The 21,924-nt window shown below is 35.0% G+C and overlaps 4 protein-coding genes across 13 annotated transcripts in view; 2 read left to right on the top strand and 2 right to left on the bottom strand.

Moving 5' to 3' along the window:
- LOC106133288 (pre-mRNA-splicing factor ATP-dependent RNA helicase PRP16) overlaps window positions 1-1,600 on the top strand; it is a 93,175-nt gene extending 91,575 nt beyond the window's left edge. For all 5 annotated transcript variants that reach the window (XM_013332958.2, XM_060946557.1, XM_060946558.1 and 2 more), the window contains one exon: window positions 443-1,600. In XM_013332958.2, coding sequence (XP_013188412.2) covers window positions 443-629 — 187 coding nt within the window. In that variant the 3' untranslated portion in view covers window positions 630-1,600. The remainder of the gene's footprint in view (window positions 1-442) is intronic.
- LOC106133289 (lipid droplet-regulating VLDL assembly factor AUP1) lies at window positions 1,197-12,999 on the bottom strand. Of its 2 annotated transcripts, none has more exons than XM_013332960.2 (8): window positions 12,841-12,999; window positions 12,566-12,732; window positions 12,347-12,459; window positions 10,491-10,564; window positions 8,779-8,921; window positions 7,822-8,021; window positions 7,177-7,318; window positions 1,197-5,580 (listed from the first exon to the last, which is right to left on the bottom strand). In XM_013332960.2, exons 1-8 carry the CDS (start codon window positions 12,876-12,878, stop codon window positions 5,375-5,377), a joined length of 1,083 nt encoding a protein of 360 aa, XP_013188414.2. In that variant the 5' UTR covers window positions 12,879-12,999; the 3' UTR covers window positions 1,197-5,374. The 2 variants fall into 2 exon arrangements, with proteins under 2 accessions (XP_013188414.2, XP_013188416.2); XM_013332962.2 differs by having other exon boundaries at window positions 8,779-8,912.
- Window positions 13,000-13,267: 268 nt separating this feature from the next.
- On the top strand, window positions 13,268-16,742 carry LOC106133308 (mucolipin-3-like). Its single transcript, XM_013332998.2, has one exon. It carries the CDS (start codon window positions 13,499-13,501, stop codon window positions 15,296-15,298), a length of 1,800 nt encoding a protein of 599 aa, XP_013188452.2. The 5' UTR covers window positions 13,268-13,498; the 3' UTR covers window positions 15,299-16,742.
- An 807-nt stretch (window positions 16,743-17,549) lies between these two features.
- The window catches only part of LOC106133301 (facilitated trehalose transporter Tret1), a 44,347-nt gene continuing 39,972 nt past the window's right edge, over window positions 17,550-21,924 (bottom strand). For all 5 annotated transcript variants that reach the window (XM_013332985.2, XM_013332982.2, XM_013332986.2 and 2 more), the window contains exons 2-3: window positions 21,003-21,111; window positions 17,550-20,547 (exon numbers count right to left, since the gene is read on the bottom strand). In XM_013332985.2, coding sequence (XP_013188439.2) covers window positions 19,181-20,547; window positions 21,003-21,111 — 1,476 coding nt within the window. In that variant the 3' untranslated portion in view covers window positions 17,550-19,180. The remainder of the gene's footprint in view (window positions 20,548-21,002; window positions 21,112-21,924) is intronic.

Here is a 21,924-nt window from a genome sequence, read left to right as displayed (position 1 = left end):
GATAATTTGCATGTAACTAAATTAGTCAATCGTGAAGACAATAGTTTTAAAAATGTCTTCTTTCAAACTACATAATGCAGTTTTCATAGTTATTTAGACAAGTTATTCCAGAAGGTACCTATACAAAACATTCTTCGATGGAGATCGGGTGAAATGCTACAAAATCTGAAAACTTTCAATCGTAATTTTTTACAAATAGCCGATGTGATTGGATGTGCCGTGTGGTTTCCGGCACTTTAGAATAGTTGTCGTACAGGCGACTAAGGGACAGACTTATAAACTTAGCATTCCTCTTGTAGGCGATGGGCTAGCAACTTGTCACATTGAATCTCAATTCTATCACGAAGCTATATATAGCTGAACGGGGCTTTTTATTATTTTCGAGACTGTCAGCTCTGTCTACCGCGTAAGGAATATAACGTGACTATGTTTGTATTAACAGATCAAACCGCGACAAACGAAAAGAGGCAGCCGTCCACCTGGAACGAATGGAAGAGGAAATGAGGCAAGCGGAATTAAAGATGGCGGAGGAGAGGCGGAAGAAGGACGAGATGGTGCCCGACAAACAGGAAGTGGCCACCCCGGGGCTGGACACGCCGCGGCGGACGCCGCACAGACTCGGATTGTAGATGACTTTCCTCCGAGCCCTTTATATCTCTCGATAAAAGTACGTGCTAAAATGTTACAGTTAAACACTGCCAAAGAATGGCATTATCGTGAAAGCATTTTCTACCACTACTATACAAGTGTTGAATTAAGTTTCCGGCGATACGGCACCTTTTGTGCGCTGCAGGTCCCGCGGTTAAAAGGTTAACGTTTAAACTAAATTTTAGGAGTTCAAATCTTTTCGACAATAAAATGGGTCTTCAGATTTAAGACTCTATTGACGTCCATCAAGCATTGCCGAACGTAAAGATGATGATTGACAATATGAATAAATCCAAGAAACATCAATTTTTTACATAAGAGCTTAATAAAGTTCACATGGGTTCGTCAAACAATTATATTCCAAAAACTTAGATTTCAAAAATTTTGCCATGATATTTTAGTGACAAGAACTGGTAACACTTGTCTTAACTCCGAAGACTTGCGTAATAAAATCAACTCGGGAAACTAAAATCATGCATTTTGATAAGTTTCTTAATACGAATAAACTGAAAATGTAAATAGAGTTAAGTATTATGAAAATAAAGAAATCGAATTGTGAAACAAAATTTTTATTTCAATAATAATCTTCATCAATTAATTACAAACTTAACTGAACAACTACATAGGAAGCTGTTTGGCAGTTCCACTCCACAATCTCTCGACATTATTTTAAATCTATTATTAAAAGGTTATATCAGCATTTTAGGTGATTAAATTCCACAAGATGAATAATATAACATGTCTCCTTTATTTACATGGGTTATTAAATTCAAAGGTGAAAAAAAAGACCTTATGCCGAACTGGGACCATATCGTTAGTGTCACTTGTCCCATGGGACTAGTGGGATTAACGGGAATTATTTATACCTTTGAAATTCTTATAAACAATATTCTCGCATTTCCATAAATTCTCCTTTCTATAATATTAATCACATATAAATTTTAAAAATGAATTCGTGCAAACATATGTATCTCGAAAGATAAACACAAACATATCGAAAGATAAACCTATATAATGTTTTTACAATAAATGTGTTTAATTATCATTCATATCGTATTCTAAATATATGATTTAAAATAAAATTAGGATACCTAAAGATTATCTAATATTTATTTTCCTATAATTTTTTTGACACAATCACTCAAGCAAAATGATCTAATATTGATTGTTTTAGTACCTAAATGACATGAGATCTAAAGTAATGACATACAGTATATTGATCGTAGATAAATATTAATTTTTTGCATGTCAACTGAATTCTAAAAGAGTTTCTCAATATGTCGGAAAATTCCAGTTTTTCCAGACATATTCCTTGAATTAAATTTGAATAGATGCTACGTTAAAGTAACTTCAAAATAAAGTCATATTGAGTTCAATGTTTCACTTGATAAATCAAACATTACACATTTTTGTTGAAAGGAATGTGAGTGATGACTATTGAAATGTTGGTTACAACATTGAAATGTTGGTTACAACATAAATAAAACTAGTATATGATTATACCACATAGTCGTTACGGCGAAATCTAATGATTCTATAATAGTAAACATATTTTCAAAGGGATAATACTCATGAAACAAATATTTCGGAGCGAATTTAATTAATTTCAATATACGCGAGCCTCTTCATAGAAAGACTAGAAAGTATAATTACATCAACTACTAACATAAACTTGTTAAAACTCAGGACTAATTTATTCTCGCTAATAAATTAAAAGTTTGTTATAAGTTGCTGTAACATAAATTTTCTTTATATAGAAATAGTGGGAGACATTATCCTGTAAGATGCCATTATTAAAAAAAATAATATTTCAACATTGCTAAGTTTTGTAATTCTATAACTTTTCACACGATTGTAAAACATGGGTGAATATGACACAGAACAAAATACCTATCAAATGAAATATGCATAGAAAATTACTGAAAATTATTTAATTACAAAATATAACTTCAATTGCAGAACACATTAAACCTACTAAAATAGATAAACATAGCAAAAGAACTGTGTTAAAAATACCAATATCGAGATAAAAGTCTTTATAAACATAATTAGTAAACCATTCGGTTCCTTCTAACGCATGTTTAAGAAATATTTTGTAAGTAATACGTACACATTTACTGGGTCTGATGCCACTAAAATGTACTGAATCTCCACTTGCTATTAAATATAACAATTATTTCTCGCTTACCTTACTTTCGTCATCGTCAAGGGATCAGCTCGCAGATAATATAAACAAATATTACTGCATACTGATTCGTAATTTTATGTCATATCCAGCCCTGCCCCCGTAGAACAGTACGCGCGGCGCCGTTTTTATCCCGCGAAAAACAATCGCTGTTTCTCTTATTATTATGACGTGGAACGGAACAGCGTTAGATTTTCGCGCGATAAAAACTGCGTCAGGCGTTGCATGCTGCGAGGGAGGTATTATATCCCGCGGGGTCATTATTATGACCATAAATCGGGAGTTAAGGTCAGAAACAACGCTGCCATTTTGAAACTGCATTTCTACTGACCTGCTTTTGGTCTGTTCGGGCCATTAGAGTCAGATAAGTCACACAAGTTATATCAAGCCTATTTTGACAGCTGTCAAATAACACGATTTGTCTCTTTCGCTCTCCTATACATCTGTATATATGATGATAATGTATCGTGCTGTTCTATTTTCAAAATGAGCTCATAAGTAATCTCAAATTATATAAATCAGCAATATGACTCCATACGTTGGATACCCAAACATATAGGAAATCCCGCGTAATTTTACTACTATATCGAGCTAAAATATAAATTTCTATACAATTTGGAGTAACAGTTAAATTAGAACGTTCTAACACTATACCGAATAGCGCCTAATACCAACATTCAATCTGGAGTCAAAGTACAGTCAGGTCTTAATAAAAGGGTTTGATACTGTTATCAAACCTTTTTATGCATTAAATAATTATTTAATATACACAGATTTTGAATTTCAATTCAAATAGTTACACTAATATACTGTCCAAATTTTATCATCAGTTTAGGAATAAATGCCAAATTATATGCATAGGACATTAAAAAAAATCTGCCCATTTTGTCCTACTTATTAAATCAATAAATATAATCAATGCAATAGTCACTTTTTTAGTTAATTAATCGGATAAAACTCATTTGAGTTTCATTATTAAAAATAAATTATTCTTGTTAAAGTTTATATATTATCAATATAAATATAAATATTTTATCACTGTCTCTCGTTTTTTCCTTACGACCTGAGCTGTTTAAATTTAAAATAGGGGTCATATTTTAGACACTGAGATGCGATATTTTAGGTGTAAAACAATAGTGAATATATTTTTATCACTAGCGATGGGCGATTTATACTAAAAGTAATCGAATCAATCTATTGTTCAATGCAGTCGATCAAAAGTAGATAACTATGATATCAATAAATTTATTAATAGCTATTTTTCAGTACTAAGTAAAAGTAGTATTTATTACTAATCACGTACACGCATACGCGGCGTATATCGGCGCGGGCGCACATGTAAACTCGCTCGTCAACGCGTGCGTGCATGCGACACAATTAGTAGTTAGTCGTACGTTGAATGTTATTTGAATTTTGAGAAAATAAGTACTTAATCGACAATCGAATGCACAAATGCGCGATTTTCGATTCAGACGATTGTACATTTTGCAACAATCGTCCATCGCTAGTTTATACCAGCCAAACTAACAACGAAATATTGCCTAAGGGATAGTTTATTTAAATTTCAGCTGTTTACCACAAGCCAATGTCAAATGTAAATAAGACTATCCTTGTCTAACTGATACAGTTGGAACGGTACGCCGATACTGAAATGGATTAAATCTATTTAAACCTCGCGTTACGAAAACTTGTTCAATTTTTAAAAGAGCAATTCACTTGCCGAATTGAATAGTCTTATATTTAACAAGTGTTACATTATAACTTTCTACATTAAAAATTTGCACGATAATCTAGTGGTGTTACAAATTTAAATCTTGCTTCTTCTACAGCCATCCTTGTCTTACTGGTACGGTTAATAAAGGACAGCAATATATAATAGCTATTCTACATATTTTCGAATTGAAACACCAAGTGTACAATATTTTAACACACACTATTCGTTTGACACATCCCAAAAGCTACAAAAATATATCGATACATTCTAACAAGGTACTTTTAGTACTTACATACATTTGAGTGTGTTACATTTAGAATAACTCAAAGATTATAAGGGCATCGAATAAATATAACTAATTAAACATTTCAAAATTAGAGTAATAAAAAATTTACACTGTAATAAATTTTATTATCCGGGTGATGTAAAAAAAACAAGTAATTATAGTTTGACTGTTTTGGATTTTGGTCGCCCAGGTGTTTTGTCATTAGGTGATTATAGAACACAAAAATGTGGAATAAACCAAATAACTGTGAAGTCAACTTTTAATTCAACTTAAAACTTGAAATAGAAAACACGAAAAATACTTATTAAAAAAAAGGAGACAAGTTTCTAACGAGAACAATAAGAAGTTTATTCAGTCCAATCAAAAGTTGTAAATTGAAATCATACCTTATACCTATAAGGACATTTCAACAACGTTTTTTTTTTTAAGAAAACCTCGCCCACAAAAGAAATCACACCAACACTTCTAAAAAAAAAACACGTCAACCAATATAAACAAATTCTAAATGCAACACACTCGTAAACAACTTACGTACGACCGCTCAAACAAGATTCAGGCCGTGTTTCTCTATATACACCTTCCTCGCTTCCGCTATCATTTGCGCTTTTCTCTCCTGGAAGCTGAGCTGTCGCTCTTTGGCGCTTTTCGGGAACGCGGCGGGCGGCGGCGGCGCCGGGCGCTGCGCCGGCCGCCGCGCCGCGCGCTCCAGCAGGTTGGTTATGGTCACGTCCACGCTGCGGGTCACGGCTGTGGGGACATTACACAGATTGAGTTAGCCTCGAAGTAAGTTCGAAACTTGTGTTACGAGATACTAACTCAACGATACTATATTTTATAATAAATACTTATATAGATAAACATCCAAGACCCAGGCCAATCAGAAAAAGTTCTTTTCTCATCATGCCCTGATCGGGATTCAAACCCGGGACCTCCGGTGTCACAGACAAGCGTACTACCGCTGAGCCACAGAGGCCGTTCATTTACAGCTGATGGATTGGAGTCGCGCTATAATCGGTTCTACATTCATTCACGTTTTTTAATGTAGGCAATGTGCGTTCCTTCCACGATTTAGATTTAAGAGATCTACAGGGTGACTTTTAATTCAACTGCATAAATTTAACTGTTAAGTGTACTCACCTAAAGGATATTTAAAAACGTTAAAAGAAAAATATTGGTTCGTATTTCAGAAAGTAGGAAAAAAAATAAAAGTATCAAAATCCACGATCCTAAATACGTCATATCACCCCGGCCGGCGGAAAAGCGATGCGTAAGATTCAGAGTTCAATGACAGAATTCATTCAGCTGAGCGATCTCGACAACTCTGTATTTTACTTGATCTATGATACTAGAAAAATAATTTATTTTTTCATACATTTATTTACATGTTTAGTTTTAATTTCTTTTTGTAGTATTGGTCTTTAATAAAGCGTGTGACGTAGTTTTTGAGGGTTTTTTAAATGTGAAAATGATGACGTTTAATTTAAATAAAAATAGGCTCAAACGGCTCAGAAGCATGGGTATAGTCTATGTTTAAAAGGATGCAGTTGTTTTAAATGTCACCCTGTATATTTGTAAATTGACCGGTCCGATGAAAATGCTGCAGTGTAGTTTGTTCCGCCGCTTCTTCTACACATGCGCTTTGGAAGCGGTAGTAGTTATAATTGGATTTAAGTTATGTGACGTCAATAAGTGACACCTTGTATCCAATTTTGAAAATAAATCTATTCTATTCTATTCTATGACCATCGCCAGCATCTTCTCATACCTACTTCTCACCTCCTAGTACCGGTTCACCACTAGAAGATGTAACCAGGACTATAGTCAGGAAGAAGGAAGGCATCCTCACCACTCTGGAGAGGAGCCCGGGGTGTGCCTTTGACCATGGAACCTGGATTGGGTGAATCAGGTTTTTACACGAAGCGACTTTCGTCTGATCTCCGCAACCTTTGCAGGGGAACCTGACCCGTATTGGATAGATCTTTAAGTTGAAGAGTTTATTAATCTAAAGTAATACGAACCACAGAAAACACATACATCTCTTTTTATTTACACAAAAAAGGATTAAAATTAAAAAGAACAGTAAAGTCGAACGTCGAAAAATGTGTATTGGCAAAGATTTTATCCACTTTTATTATTTATTAATATAACTTACTCAGTAAAAACTAATTTTTAATGAAAAAACCATTAAGACAATATAACTATATGTGATTTCCCTTTTTTTTTCCAATACAATCGAAATCCTACATATTGTTTAGAAATAGCAAATGTATGGTATTTAATCATGGAGGTAATTCTTAAAGGTAAATAATTAGGGCAAAATAAAAAAATAAAATAAACACTTACACAAATCCCGAATGATATCCTGCAATGGCACACTCGGCAGGACATCTTTGACCTGCGCGGCGAGTCTCTGCAACTCCCGCGGCGGGGAGCGACGTGTGGGCCGAGAGTTCAGTTGCTCCCAGCGATACTCGGATGATTCCACCTTAAAAAAAAAATATTATCTTACATACAACATTACTTACGGAATAATCCTCAGGGTTAGACAGGACCTACATTCTCAAAAATACTGAAAGGAAAAATCTAGCTATAATAAATTTATTATTATTACGCCATATAGATAGATTTTTCCTTCTCGATCGAGATCTCGATCGAAATCCTGATATGATAATCTTTCCTCAGAAAAGAATGGGTTGGATTTCTAACTCCTGGCTTGCATACTGGATTTAGATAAGGAAAAGGCATAGGCTTACAAACTTGGGATTCTTTTTAGGCGATGGGCTAGCAACCTGTCACTATTTGAATCTCAATTCTATCATTAAGCCAAATAGCTGATCGTGGCCATTCAGTCTTTTCAAGACTATTGGCTCTGTCTACCCCGCAAGGGATATAGACGTGACCATATGTATGTATGTATGTATGTCTATTCTGTAAATCAAGTTAATATAGTCCTAGATTAATAAAATATATCAGATTCAGTTGACTTACGCCAAGCGACTCAGCGATGGACTCCCTCAATCTCTGCGCGAAGGTCGCATCATCATCGTCGCCCCTCTCCAGTGCGGGCAGCAGTTGCAGCGAGAACACCGTAAGCGGCGAGCACAGGAACCAGAACGCGTCGCCCCACGGGAAACGGGAGCGGGAGTCGCCGCGGTGGACGGTAACGTTTGTGTACATACGTTCTACCTCTGAAATACATATGTACATAATAATTAAATAATACAAATAATAAAAATATATAGTCACGTCTATGTCCCTTGCGAGGTAGACAGAGTTCAGAGACCATGTTCAACTACTTAGCTTAATGATAGAATTGAGATTCAAATAGTGACAGGATGCTAACCCATTGTCTAAAAAAAGAATTACAAGTTTATAAGCCTATCCCTTAGTAGCCTTTTACGACATCCACGGGAAAGAGATGGAGTAGTCCTTTTTTTTTTCTATTTGTGCCGGAACCACACGGCATTAGGGTGCACCTTTGGCCATAATCTTGGATTGATTAAATTACAAGAGTTTTACATGAAGCAACTCCGGTCTGACCTCTGCAACCTTTGCAGGGAAACACAAACCGTATTGCATAATGAAAAAACCTGCACTAAATGAATGTGAAGCTCTTCCCTTACTCGACTTTTACGTCACTACGTCACGAGAAAGAAAAAAAAAGACTAAAGTTCAAAGAGTCACATTTTTCTATATTATCAATAAGTATTCTAATATCATGTGCTTTCACTGTACATATATAAAAAAACTAGCGACCCGCCCCGGCTTCGCACGGGTGCAAAATTATAAATGTTATTATACATAAAAACCTTCCTCTTGAATCACTCTACATGTTACAAAAAACCGAATCAAAATCCGTTGCGTAATTTTAAAGATTTAAGCATACAGACAAACAGACTAAAATTGCGACTTTGTTTTATACTATGTAGTGAAAAGGCAACTCACTTATGCTGACCGGCTGAACCCTGTTGCCGATTTGGAACGGCCAATCGGTGAACTTCAGCACTCCCTTGCCATTGGTGGGCCCTCCCTCCGGCTGCAGCAGCACGGGCCTGCTGGGGGACTCCGCAAAGTGCTCCCTGGAACAACTGATTTTATATGAGACTGATATAAAAAAGTAAATGTGTGGTTGGCAAAGGAGTAATTACACTGGTATAATTTTTATTCATTACTATCTTCCGCCCGCGACTCCGTCCGCGCGGATGTCGGTCTTCGCATGGATGGTTTATTTCTCCATTTTTAATAAATCTGACAATGACGTCTTATTACGGCGCTGAATCCACTGCGGGTAACGCAACGTGTGTTCGCGGTTCTACAGAACAACGTCTGTGGATTAAACTGAAAAATTATAATTTTTTTTTCTACGTATTTTTCCAGGATAAAAAGTATACTTTTTTATGCCAAGGATAATAAGGTATAATTATACCAAGTTTCATCGAAATCGAACCGTTAGTTTTCACGTGACGCCTGAACATACAGACAGACAAACAAAAAATTGTTTAATAACATATTTGGGTTTGGTATCGATCCAGTAACATCCCCTGCTATTTATTTTTTCAATATTTTCAATGTACAGAAATGAACCTTCCTTAGATTTATTATATGTATAGATATTATGGGACATTTCAATACATACACATACATATGGTCACGTCTATATCCCTTGCGGGGTAGACAGAGCCAACAGTCTTGAAAAGACTGAATGGCCATGTTCAGCTATTTGGCTTAATTAAAACATTTCAATTACCTACTAATTGTCATATCTCTTGGATTTATAACACTGTATAAATTATTTAAATTTACTGCCGCTTCCAACCATAACAAACTGCACTGCAGGATTTCCTTCAATAACGTAAACTTCAATATTATCCAAACTTGGAATTAGAATAGCAATTTGGACTTAAAAATATGATGCATTTATTTCGTTAAAATTTAATTAATGAAATAATATAATTTCAAATGGAATGTTAAATGAAATTTTATTAAATTTAAACAAATTGATGTACAGTGTTCCGAATTTTCATTTGATTCATTGATTATCATGCAAAGGGAAATAAAACACATTACTTCTCTCTCCTTACTCAAATCTTCTCCCACTGTCCCATCTTTGCGCATTCCCAGTTGGGCACTCAACCTGTTACACAACACTATTCACCTATTATAACATAACATAACAATCAATCTTGCGGGAAGTCCGGTATAAAAAGTAACCTAACACATAGACACATTCTGGGTCTTCAGTTACGTACGTACCAAATTTCATTGTAATCAGTTCAGTGGTATTTGGGTGAAAGAGTAACAAACAAACTCACAAACTTACGCATTAATAATATTAGTTGGATAGTATACATCTGTGACAGACTTCCATTATTTTAATCTCAACCTTATCTTCCAATCTGAATATTTAAAAGTGGACACAGAAATATCAATGCACAGCCTACTGTTTGGTAAAGAGGTTTGAATCACAGCATGTAGGCTCCTTATTTCGAAACATTGAGAGTTGGTAATTAGGTTGGTACTAAGCTTTGAAGCATAATAGCTAAAAGTTTAATCATGTGTCATAATCATTCATTGTACTTTCTTCATACATGTGTATGAAGAAAGTACAATAAATGTACGATCAAAAAAAGATACAATGAAAGTGAATCTTAACTTACTTCCGAACAAACTGTGCGGCATTCTTTATTCCAAGTGTTGATGCGAAAAATGGTGGCACTTTCCATTTTCTTAACTGCAAAGAAACTTTCTTATTAACACGTTGAACGCCAGACGGCACACCGGTGGGCCCACTGACATAATCCGTTCGGGCCGTAGTGAAATTGCGTTTTCCGTAATTTTTGGCCATTTCGTTTTATTGCACCAAACGATTACAAATACGTTATTTCGTAATGTAGGCTATTTATTTTCTTGAATTATTACCAAAAAAGTGGAAATATTGAACTAGGCACACCGGTGACCCCCGCGGCCCGAACGGCAGGAATTTCGTAAATCCTTCTCCGCTGGCCACGGGGTCACGCAGCGGCCCACCCCGCGCCCCGCTACCGCTCCGCTAAGTGGTAACCTACTGCTCTACCTGCCCTAATAAACCATCCATATGTTTGGAATGTTTTAATGAAGTTCACTCAAAGTCATAAATAAGTAAGAACTTAAAAGAAAGTCAAATCACAAACATGAAAGATGTGTTTGTTGATAATTTTTTAGCATTTTTTTTTTTAATTCATAATGTCCCTTTGCTGGGAAAAGATCTCCTTATAGGATATAATATTGAAAGGTTTTTTGTGTGTTTTGATAATTTTTTAGCATTTCTTGAACTAGTAATGTCCCATTGCTGGGTAAATATCTCTCATGTTTCGTATTTTCTCTACAAGATGTTATAATTGCATTTAAGTTAAAAATATCGTGTGTTTTGTATTAACGCCTGTTTAAGTTGGTTTTGATTTTGTTTTTATTAGGTACATTTTATTTTATAGTTAAAAGTGAAGCTACAAACTGAAAAGTACCATATTGTTGCTCAATTTATCATTAGGATACCTACAAGCAAAATTCCTGTTTTCAGTTTTTTTTTTGCGTTTTTTTGGTATATTTCTAATAAAACATTTAACCTAATAATTGGTTTTTGCATTTTAATATTACCTTTCTAATGATAAGTATCTAAATTAATAATTATTTTACTTTAAATATACTTTTGATATGGCAGTTCAGTACAGCCCTAATAATTTGACAAAAATTGGAAAAAAATCTAAGTGTTTACCCGTACAAAAGAACCAAGCCGAATCTTATATTCTACAGGGCCAAGCGGCCCACCTTAGTAACGTTATTGCATAGTATCTTTGCGTTTCGGCCAGTAAATTGCGTTTGAAGTGAAGCTCTCCGATGGCACACCGGTGACCACCAAAGCCTGAACGGAACAACACCCTTTGGCTCACCGGTAACCCCCGTGGCCTAAACGGAACAACATGCTTTTTCCTTCGGCGTTCAACGTGTTAATAAATTTTTCAACATTAAAGCTTAACGCTAAATACAAACATTTATACATCTATCATCTGTGCCGTGTGGTTCCTGGCATCAATAGAATAATGAAGAACCACTCTTTCTCATGGATGTTGTAAAAAGCAACTAAGGGATAAGCTAATAAACATGGTTTTCTTTTATGCTGCTATTCTGCTTTTATATGGCAATGGGCTAGCAACCTGTCACTATTCGAATGATTTAGCCACACAACTAAGTGTTGCCTATAAGACTTTCAGGACTGTTGGCTCTGTCTACCCTGCAAGGGATAATGACGTGATTAAATGCATGTATGTCATACATGTTAGACATATATATTTTTTTCAGACTTATTTTTAAATTTGTTTCTCTCCTATTATGTTAGTTTTATAAACATATCCTACTTAAATTTATATATTACTTTCTTTTTTATATACAGGGTCTCATTGGTACGTCCCATTTTTGTAACCTTGGGGCCTACAAGTAATTACAAAACATATAGAGCACGCAGTTAATAAAAACTTACACTGATTGTGCCAAGAACATGAGCAGTGGCCAAGGAGTCCAGACAAGAAACATAGTTGGCTACCATCACACTACAACGTGGATCTTTACTGCCCTTTAACTTCACATACACTCCTTAAAAACAAGAATAGATCATTAATTACATTTGGATACTAAGGCTTCACTTATTGATATCACTTATTAGCCTATGATTTAAATAATTGACCTGCAAACCACTTACCAAACGTCCAACACGCAAGAGTAGATAACACTTGCCCAACTGCTGATTTTTTTGGCAATATGATTGAAGCTACCCACAAAATTAGTGCGAGTACTATCCTTAGTGCTAGTATCAGGATACCGAACGGCAAATAAAGTAGAAACTGGAAAACATTATCACCTGAAAACCTGTTAAAAGATAAATACAGTTAGCAGCAAGAAAAATAGCTAATTTCATCAACAGATTTAGTATGCAAACTTTCCCTTAGTCGACACACAGAAGTTCAATAGATTTACCTTTCATCGTTGATTAACTTATCTACTGTAAGGGCCATCGTATGAAATTTGGCTTATTGTAATAATTATCTAATGTTTATGTTGAGCAATTTCGAATTTCTTTCGATTTTATCGTTTTCACACGTATTCGTATGACATTGATCATAGACTAATACAAAAAGGGCTTTGATTGACGTTTCAAAATTATTGTCTTTGATTCTGCTTTATTACGCTTATTCTTTTATTTACGGCAAAAATATCTTTAGGTATTTGGCAAAGTATTTATAAAAGGAAAATATATTCTTGAATATGAAAATATAGACGTGGTTTTAAAAAGTCATTCACATCGTCTTTGCGCTGGTGACAGCTTTACGCGCATAGTTACATATCAAATTAAAACGTCAATGTCAATATTGTCAATCGTTTCAGGTCATTTTATATCTTTGTTAGTAAGCAAGCATGTCAAATCACATCAGCAAGAATCGAGTCGAGTGATATAGGTAGTACAGATAAAACGAAGGAAAGTTTTTATGAAGGAAAATCGCGTCCTAAAATAATTGTATCATTTGGTGTTGTTCTGTTACATTACGTCTCTATTAGAACCAACGATTGTGCCGTGTTTTTTTTTTCCATCACCTGACTTTTGTTTACCATCAAAACTACCTCTGAAACTCTTACAATGGAGAACATAACATCTTCTCCTGATAATACTTGTTCTGAAGAGGATGGAGAGCAGAAATCATCAAACAATCGAGCTAGTGACAATGGCCAGCGTTTTGATACAGCAAACACATCGTACACGGCCCTGAATCAAATGGAGGAAAAAATGCGTCGAAAGTTACAGTTTTTCTTCATGAACCCTATTGAGAAATGGAAGGCCAAGCGCAAATTTCCTTACAAATTCGTCGTCCAAGTCATCAAGATTGTTTTGGTGACGTTTCAACTTTGTTTGTTTGCCCACAATAGATATAATCATGTCAACTACACATGGGACAATAGGATCAGTTTCTCGCACTTATTCCTGCTCGGCTGGGACTCCACTCGCGAGATCAATGCGTATCCGCCAGGAGCTGGACCCTTGGCTATCTACAAACAGGATGAATTTTATAACACTCTAGATTTCGCATATGCTGGCTACTTGAATTTGAGCAACGCAATTGGGCCCTATTCATATAACAATGAGGACAACAAAAGAGTGGACCCAGTTTTCTGTCAGTACAATTACAAACAAGGAATCATTTACGGATTCAACGAAAGCTACATTTTCAATTCAGAAATTGTGGAGACTTGTGTCAACTTCACTAGCAGTGAAAACGAACTGTTTTCTTCTGAAATGTACTTGAAGAATTCTGGTATAGATATTCAATTTGCAGCGTTGGTACGGGCTAAATTAATGTTTTCTGTAAACACTATCAACTTTAGGGCAGCTGGTCCGATAACCCCACCGGACTGTTACAGGTTTGATGTTGAACTGATCTTTGACAATGAAGACCATGACGGCCAAATGTCACTCATATTAGATGCAGAGCCCTATAAATTGACTTGCAAAGGAGACACAGAATATGTAACGGATAACAAAATCGATCAAGTGCTTCGGAGTATATTAAATGTGCTTGTTATTTTGATATGTTCAATTTCATTAGCACTCTGCAGTCGAGCGATATACCGAGCCCAGCTACTAAAAGAACTTACTGTTCATTTCTTCCGTCACAATTATAATAAAGAGCTCAGTGTAGATGGGAGATTGGAATTCCTGAATATCTGGTACATAATGATAATTATAAATGATATACTCATCATCATGGGGTCTGCAATTAAAGAGCAAATTGAGCGAAATCAGTTCACCAATGACCAGTGGAATGTCTGCTCTTTGTTCTTAGGCACTGGCAATCTTCTAGTTTGGTTTGGAGTCCTCAGATATTTAGGGTTCTTCAAAACCTACAATGTTGTCATACTAACTCTGAAGAAAGCTGCTCCAAAGATATTCAGATTCTTGATTTGCGCTCTTCTCCTTTATGCTGGGTTTACGTTTTGCGGCTGGCTGATATTGGGACCGTATCACATGAAATTCAGGTCGTTAGCAACCACTTCTGAATGTCTGTTCTCTTTAATAAACGGTGATGATATGTTTGCCACATTTTCAATTATGTCTAAGAAGTCTCCAATGCTTTGGTGGTTCAGTCGAATTTATCTATATTCTTTTATAAGCTTGTACATTTATGTTGTATTAAGTTTATTCATTTCGGTCATAATGGATGCGTATGATACGATCAAGCAATATTATAAGGATGGTTTTCCTAAGAGTGATTTACAGCAGTTTATAGGTGAAGCTAATTATGAGGAAGTGTCTTCAGGTCTGTACAGGACCCAAAGCTCTTCATCTTTGAATGCAGTCATGAATTCATTATTCTGTTGTAATTTTTACAGAAGTGCATACTCAAAGATTGGTGGAGGGACTTCAAGTCACAATTTGTTATAAGCTATCTGTAGTCTATTATTGAATAGATATATAGATGCAGTTATCATGTTATCAGTTTTCTTATCTTTTCATTGTTTGTACATCTGTTACATAATGACCTTGTTAGGAAATTGGAATCAACTGTTTACCTAATTAGAATCCTTTGATTTAGGTATATTTTTTTTTGTGTATTAGGATCAAGTACAATGCATGCCAAAAGTGTATAAATTTTATGAAACTTTTTATTACATAAAATGTTTTTTTTTTTAATATTCACTTTGATTACAAGTTTGTAGTAATTGTATTTTAATACATTTATTTGTATATTTTGCTCAATTTGTAAATGTTGCAAAAGTATATTTATAGTTTTAATCTGATAAGGAAACTTTAACTTGCCCAAAACCAAGTGTGTATAATTATTTAGTTAATTTAGTTTTAATTTCTAATATTCATTTTGAATAGCAAATTTAGTTTCATATCAGCATGAAAGTGGATATTTTATAATACTCTTGAGGAACTATAGGACATTTTAAACAATCAAGTACCTTATTATATTTTCATATTCAAATTGAAATATTGGCACAGATTCAAATATAAGAAAGTCAGTTTCTTGATACTTTGCCATATTTTTTTTTGTTTTATATTTTAGGTTGGTTTGGTGGTATTTTGGGTACAGTCGGCAACCAAAGTATTTTGAAATCTCATGCAATATGGTTCACAATTAAAATAATTTACGAAGACAAAATAAGTTTTGCCTCACCTTACAACGGCAGTAAGCCTGTGTACCTAAGAGTATGTTCATTATTTTCTTTTTGCAATTGAAGTTTCGTCCTCATTATGAACTACAATGAACAGCTTCATGTTATAAATTTATTTTTTTTATGTTTACCTAAAATACATTTATTAATATGTTAATTAAACATTGGATAAAATGTATGAGTACCATTATTGTACAGTAATGACACCTTTGAGTATCCTTTAATAAATATTGTATGTACTTCCTCAACAGTCAAATAAATGCATAATATTAGCTAAGAATATTTAGTTACCATTGTTATCGGTTTTACAATATTTTAAATGTTTTAGTATCTGCCTATTTTGGAGCTTCATATCATAAACCATTTAAGATTCAGAAATATTCATGGAAACTTATAATTATCTAGCTTTTTCAAGATTTGGCTCACGTACAAATTTTCCGTAAAGAAATTAGTTCCTGTTTGACGTTTGATAAACTATGTATACTTACAAATTTCATCAAAATCGGCCAGCGGTTTAGCCGTGAAGCGTGACAGATAACCTTTTGAACATATGTATTTTTTGTACGGACACGTAGAAACTTATGGTTGGGCGCCATATTCGGTTTATGAAATTCCTGATGTAGTCGCCCAGATAACATTTATAAACTTGTATATAAAGAAAGATGGCAACTAACCGTTATTAATTAAATAAATGTATTTTTGTATCATCCTTTTGTTTGTTTCTTCAACCTTAATTATATTTATCCGCGTGATGACCTCTTCGCGGCTATTAAACCTTCCCGCTATCTTTATTTTCTTTCTATGATTATGTTCGGACATTTCTTGTATAAGGATGCTTTCAGCTTTCGTTCTTCCATTCATTCCCATTCCATCTTAAAATAATCTATTTATCACGTCTATATCCCTGCGGTGTGGACTGAGCCAACAGTCTTCAAAAGACTGGTCGTTCAGCTGTTTGGCTCAATGATAAAATTGAGATTAAAATAGTAACAGGTTGGTAGCCCATCGCCTACAAAAAGAATCCATCAATGTAGATAGTTAAGTACCTATTTATCAAACGCCCAGTTACAAATTAAGTAGTTGGTTATTCTTACAAACTATTCCCGATAGCTGGGTACCTATAACTATTGTGGTCATATTAAAATTTGATACGGTATATATCGATGATTCAAATCTAGCCATGACCCGCTGACCCGCTTTGACCGCATTATTGGTGTACAATTTCACACCACAATAAGAAAATAATACCCGCATGAAGATACGACGATATTATCTTTTGTATTATTCCATTCATATAATCTCAATAGACATTAATCAGTATCAAGTCGGTAAATTGTGATTCCAGATTGATGGCCTATGTTTCACTTGCCTTCTGCCTGATGGAGGAATATACCGGGCGGGCCGCTAATATTTAAGCTTTGAAACCGCTAATCCAATGTTCATGTATCGTTACATACTCGAATGTTATACGTAATGCGATGAAAAGGTGGGAAATGGGAGATTAAAACCAAAGAAAGTTTTATTTACATTTATTTATCGTATTCAAACCATTATAATTAGATATGGCTAACGAAAGATGAACTAAAAGATAATTATAAGTAGATAGGTAGGTAGATATTACCTCAGTAGCAAATCAGTTTTGGCAACACTTAATTTTTGAAAATTATCGTTTCGTTATAATAAAATTTCATTAAATAGATATTTTACTGTAATGCTTTGTTATACACTCCATTTCAAATATATCCTAATAACAATATTTTTATTTACATACCTACAATTTATAAATTAAATGTATTTACCTGCATTTATATTTTTAGAAATGATGGCTCTTTTGTTATAAACCAGACCACTACGCGTGTTAAATATATTTATTTTAGTTTTATGAACGAAGATTTTTTTTTAATTAACGAGTCCCTTACATATGTACCCATTACATGTAATCCATTCTATGTCTTTTTAGGCATGGCAATAAGGAACAAAATATTAAAACACAGAATATATTATACTGGCCTCCAGTATGGCAATAAGTAAGTCTTAACTAGCTTAATCTCTAGCTAGCTAGCCTTTCTATTAATTTTCCTATTAGTTTACCGCTGTCCAGTATGGCACACAAAATGTTTTATAATTTTGATTTGGAATTATGAAAAAAACGTTAAAATACAATTGAAAAATTAGATAACATACCTATTTATTAACAGCTTGAAAAACGACGTGACTAAATGTAAATAATATTAAATACATATAAATAAAAACTTATATCATAAATTAACATTTCGGTATAATAATAAAATTATAATTATAATAGTATTACGACATATTAAAACAAATTCACTCATGACATTACAGTAAATGGAATGTTTGTTAATATTTGTGCATTTACAAAATAAAAATACAACAATATTCATTGTTTTTTTATAATATATCATTTAGACTTTATTGCTAATTCAATGATATTTTAGTTATGAAATATATTATGCAAATATTGCAACTACGAATATAAATAGTAGTAGGTAGGTACTTTATATATAGACAGTCGTTTTAATTTCATTAGTAATAATGTAAAAACTACACTGACATTCGAATAATATGGCGTATAAGATATGAAACATTATAAATTTATCAGAAATGTCATATGGCAACATTTAACATTAAAAATACCTCTATCGTCTGTTGCCTTTTATTAATAGTTCAAGACCATACGAAGGTCTTTCAAAAAAAATAATATAACAATTATCAAATGCTAGATACTACATTGCCCTTAAAACACTGAATAAAGTGCTTAATGGGGGCTTTATTCTTATAGTGTTAACTATCTACTAATGATACACTATACACTCGATCACTTCCATTTTACTTTGGACTAAAGCTTACTCACTTTCATAACTATATTCTACTCTAACTGAGCTAGCTACCAGGGTCTATTTTACACAATAAAAACAAGCAACTGTTTAATTAAACAATTAAAAATAAATTATAACAGTCTAATCGACTCATCTTAAATTCGACAAAAAATTGCGTACACTTGTGAAAAATCGCCAAATCTTTGGTAAATTAATCTTTATTGCTTCAAGCGGCCGGAATACCAAAGAATAAAGTCTTCGTATAAAAATACTTTATGAAGTATTTCTTCAGTCTATTGTAACGTTTATTTTTTTGTTTCGTCTGTATTTCTTTGTTGTTGTGGCTGAGCGCCTAGCATGACTTGGATTTCGTCAACGCTCTTGCCTTTCGTTTCAGGAACGATGAAGAATACGAACACGAATCCAACGACCATTATACTGGCGAAGAGCCAAAATACTTGACCGGAACCAATACTATCATTAAGAGCGTTGAAAGTACTCGTGACGGCAAAACTGAGAAGCCAATTGAAGGTGCCAGCCGTTGAGGCGACGAAAGCCTTAATTTCAGTGGTACAAAGTTCTCCCGCCATCATCCACGGAATTGGACCTAGACCAATGGAGAAAGCGATTATGAAAAGAGACAATGCGAGGAGTGGAAGCCAAGATATGGAAGCGACAATATCTGAATCTGCTCCATGAACGTCTTGTAAGAAGAAGAACACTCCTAAAGCTGTAGAACAAAGGCACATGACCAAAGTGGACAGTAACAGAAGAATTCTTCTGCCAAGTTTGTCGATGACCAAACTCGAGCCGAATGTTGATACTACTTGGATGACACCGATGATGATAGTCGCAACCGCAGCGGGCACGGCCGCTCCTGCAGAAGCGAATATCGCTGACGTGTTAAAGATGACGGCATTTATACCAGAGAGCTGTTGGAATACCATCAGAGCGAAACAAATGAGGATGGCTCTCAACGCAGTCTTTTTCGTGAGTGCTGACAAGTAGGATACTTGGCTGTTGCTGCTCTCTTCAGCGCGTTGTTTCAACGCATTCAATTCGGCGTCGATGTCGTAATTTGTACCGCGTAATCTCACCAACGCTTCCCTCGCTTCGCTGTTCCTGTCTTTCTTGACCAAGAAGGTCGGACTTTCTGGCATGAAAAAGAATACAATGCCGAAAATGATCGGTATGCAAGTGCAGAGGATATTGAATACGAAAACTGAAGTGTAGCTGCCGACGGCGTACGCGAAAAGTATACCAATAGTGATCATGAGTTGAAAATAACTTCCCAACGTTCCACGGATGGAGTCTTGGGCTATTTCACTGGTGTAAGTCGGTGCTGTAACGCAGAATGCTCCTCCAGCGAAACCTGTGATAAATCTGCCGGCCATGAGCATGGAGACGTTTGTAGCGAACGTGATGAGAAGCCAGCCGACAGTGAAGGGTAAGACGAGACATAACATGGTTTTCTTCCGACCTATAGCGTCCATGATGAGGCCTATTGGTATACAGACGGTGGCTGCTCCGAGATTGACGAGAGAAGAGATCCAGTCGCCCTGGGCGGTGGAGACCGGGAAGTTGTAGTCGGTTTGGTTGGCCTGGGTCACTTTGAAGACGACGGGCGACGACCAGCCCAGGGCTGAACCGGCGGCCAGCGCGCCTAGGGTTGCTGAAATAGAGATTAATTCCGTTTTATCGATTGAGACATAAGGCAGAAGAAGTGTTATGTAACGCCTACTATACGCAAACTATACTTACTTATATATCCTATGTCCTAAAGAGAGACTAAGTGAATAAGTTTAACGTGGTATAAGAGTGCAAACATTTACCTATACTGATCTTGTAGCCAAGAAAAAGACATTGTGTGTGCCAACTGTTTCTCACTAGATGTTATGTAACTGTACCTACATATTATGTATATTTTTTATGATTGAAAGGTTGTGTTGATTGGAAAATTTGTATGTTTAATGTTGGCTGGAAATCGGTCCAAGATGGCCGCCGCACAAAATGTCGGATTACATTTTTTAAAATGCTCAATATAGGTATCAAATTGAGTAGTAGAACACTATACACTATGACAAAATGGACTTTGGGGTGTTAACTTTAAATGAATTTACAATTTACCTGCGAGAGCTGCTATGTACTGTGGCAGCTTCCGCCCCCCCTCGCGCGGCTCCACCAGGACCGTCTGGGACACTCCCACCTCCGCCATAGTGCCGTTGCCTTCTGCGCTCTGAAAAAAGGGAAAAATATTATAAATATTTCAGATTGGTATGTTGGAGGTCCTGGCAAGTGGAAAGATGATAGCAGCCCCCAGCAAAGAATATAATGTGGAATTTTATTTTCACGTGGGCGCACTCTACAAGCTTTATAATAACACTAGCTTTTACCCGCAGCTTTGCACGCGCGTATTTAACGCCACCTACAAAAGAATACAGGTTTTTCGCATATTCCAAAGGTTACTATAGTTTTCACTGGAATTAAAACTACCTTATCCTGTCCTTCTCCATCTGTTAATTATATATATGCAAAAAATTCAAGAAGGCTGGTCCAGGAGATAACATGTGAAGAGACAACAAACAAAACTTACTTTTGCATTAATAATATTAGTTGGGATAGTAAAATATATTATTCGAGTACGATCTAAAAAATAACATCATCTTTGAGTTTGTAGATAAGTTTTTTTTTGCAATCTGGCCGTTGCATAGAGACTACATTGATAAATTTTTTTTTAATTCAAACTATGTATTTTGTTTTTATTTGTTGAAAGGGATTATAGATAATATATTATCATATCAGTTGCAACGGTTACCATCACGTTACACGATACCTCCGTTTTATTTATTTGAAAAACAAGAGTCAAAGCCTTGATCAGGTGAATGGCATAATGATGGAATTCATGAATGGCTTCTTTCCTAAGAAACTTTATTGTTACAGGCCGCTTAAAGAACTTAAGAACATTGCTTTTTTAAGGTTTGTAGATTGTAAAAAAAAAGGAATTACACGCCGCCACTTCAAATAAAGACAACTCTTATGTAAATACCCT

The sequence above is a fragment of the Amyelois transitella genome, chromosome 11, assembly GCF_032362555.1.
Source record: "Amyelois transitella isolate CPQ chromosome 11, ilAmyTran1.1, whole genome shotgun sequence".
Classification (NCBI taxonomy): domain Eukaryota; kingdom Metazoa; phylum Arthropoda; class Insecta; order Lepidoptera; family Pyralidae; genus Amyelois; species Amyelois transitella.
Note: the sequence above shows the minus strand (reverse complement) of the source record. Positions and strands in the feature narration are given on the sequence as shown.

Coding starts and splice junctions, on each gene's coding strand:
- LOC106133289 (XM_013332960.2), bottom strand. CDS start 12,878: ATGGCCCTTACAGTAGATAAGTTAATCAACGATGAAAG. Junction 8,022..8,778: donor GGTTCAGCCGGTCAGCATAA/GTGAGTTGCCTT, acceptor TATGTATTTCAG/AGGTAGAACGTATGTACACA. Junction 5,581..7,176: donor GGATATCATTCGGGATTTGT/GTAAGTGTTTAT, acceptor ATGTCCCCACAG/CCGTGACCCGCAGCGTGGAC.
- LOC106133308 (XM_013332998.2), top strand. CDS start 13,499: ATGGAGAACATAACATCTTCTCCTGATAATACTTGTTCTGAAGAGGAT.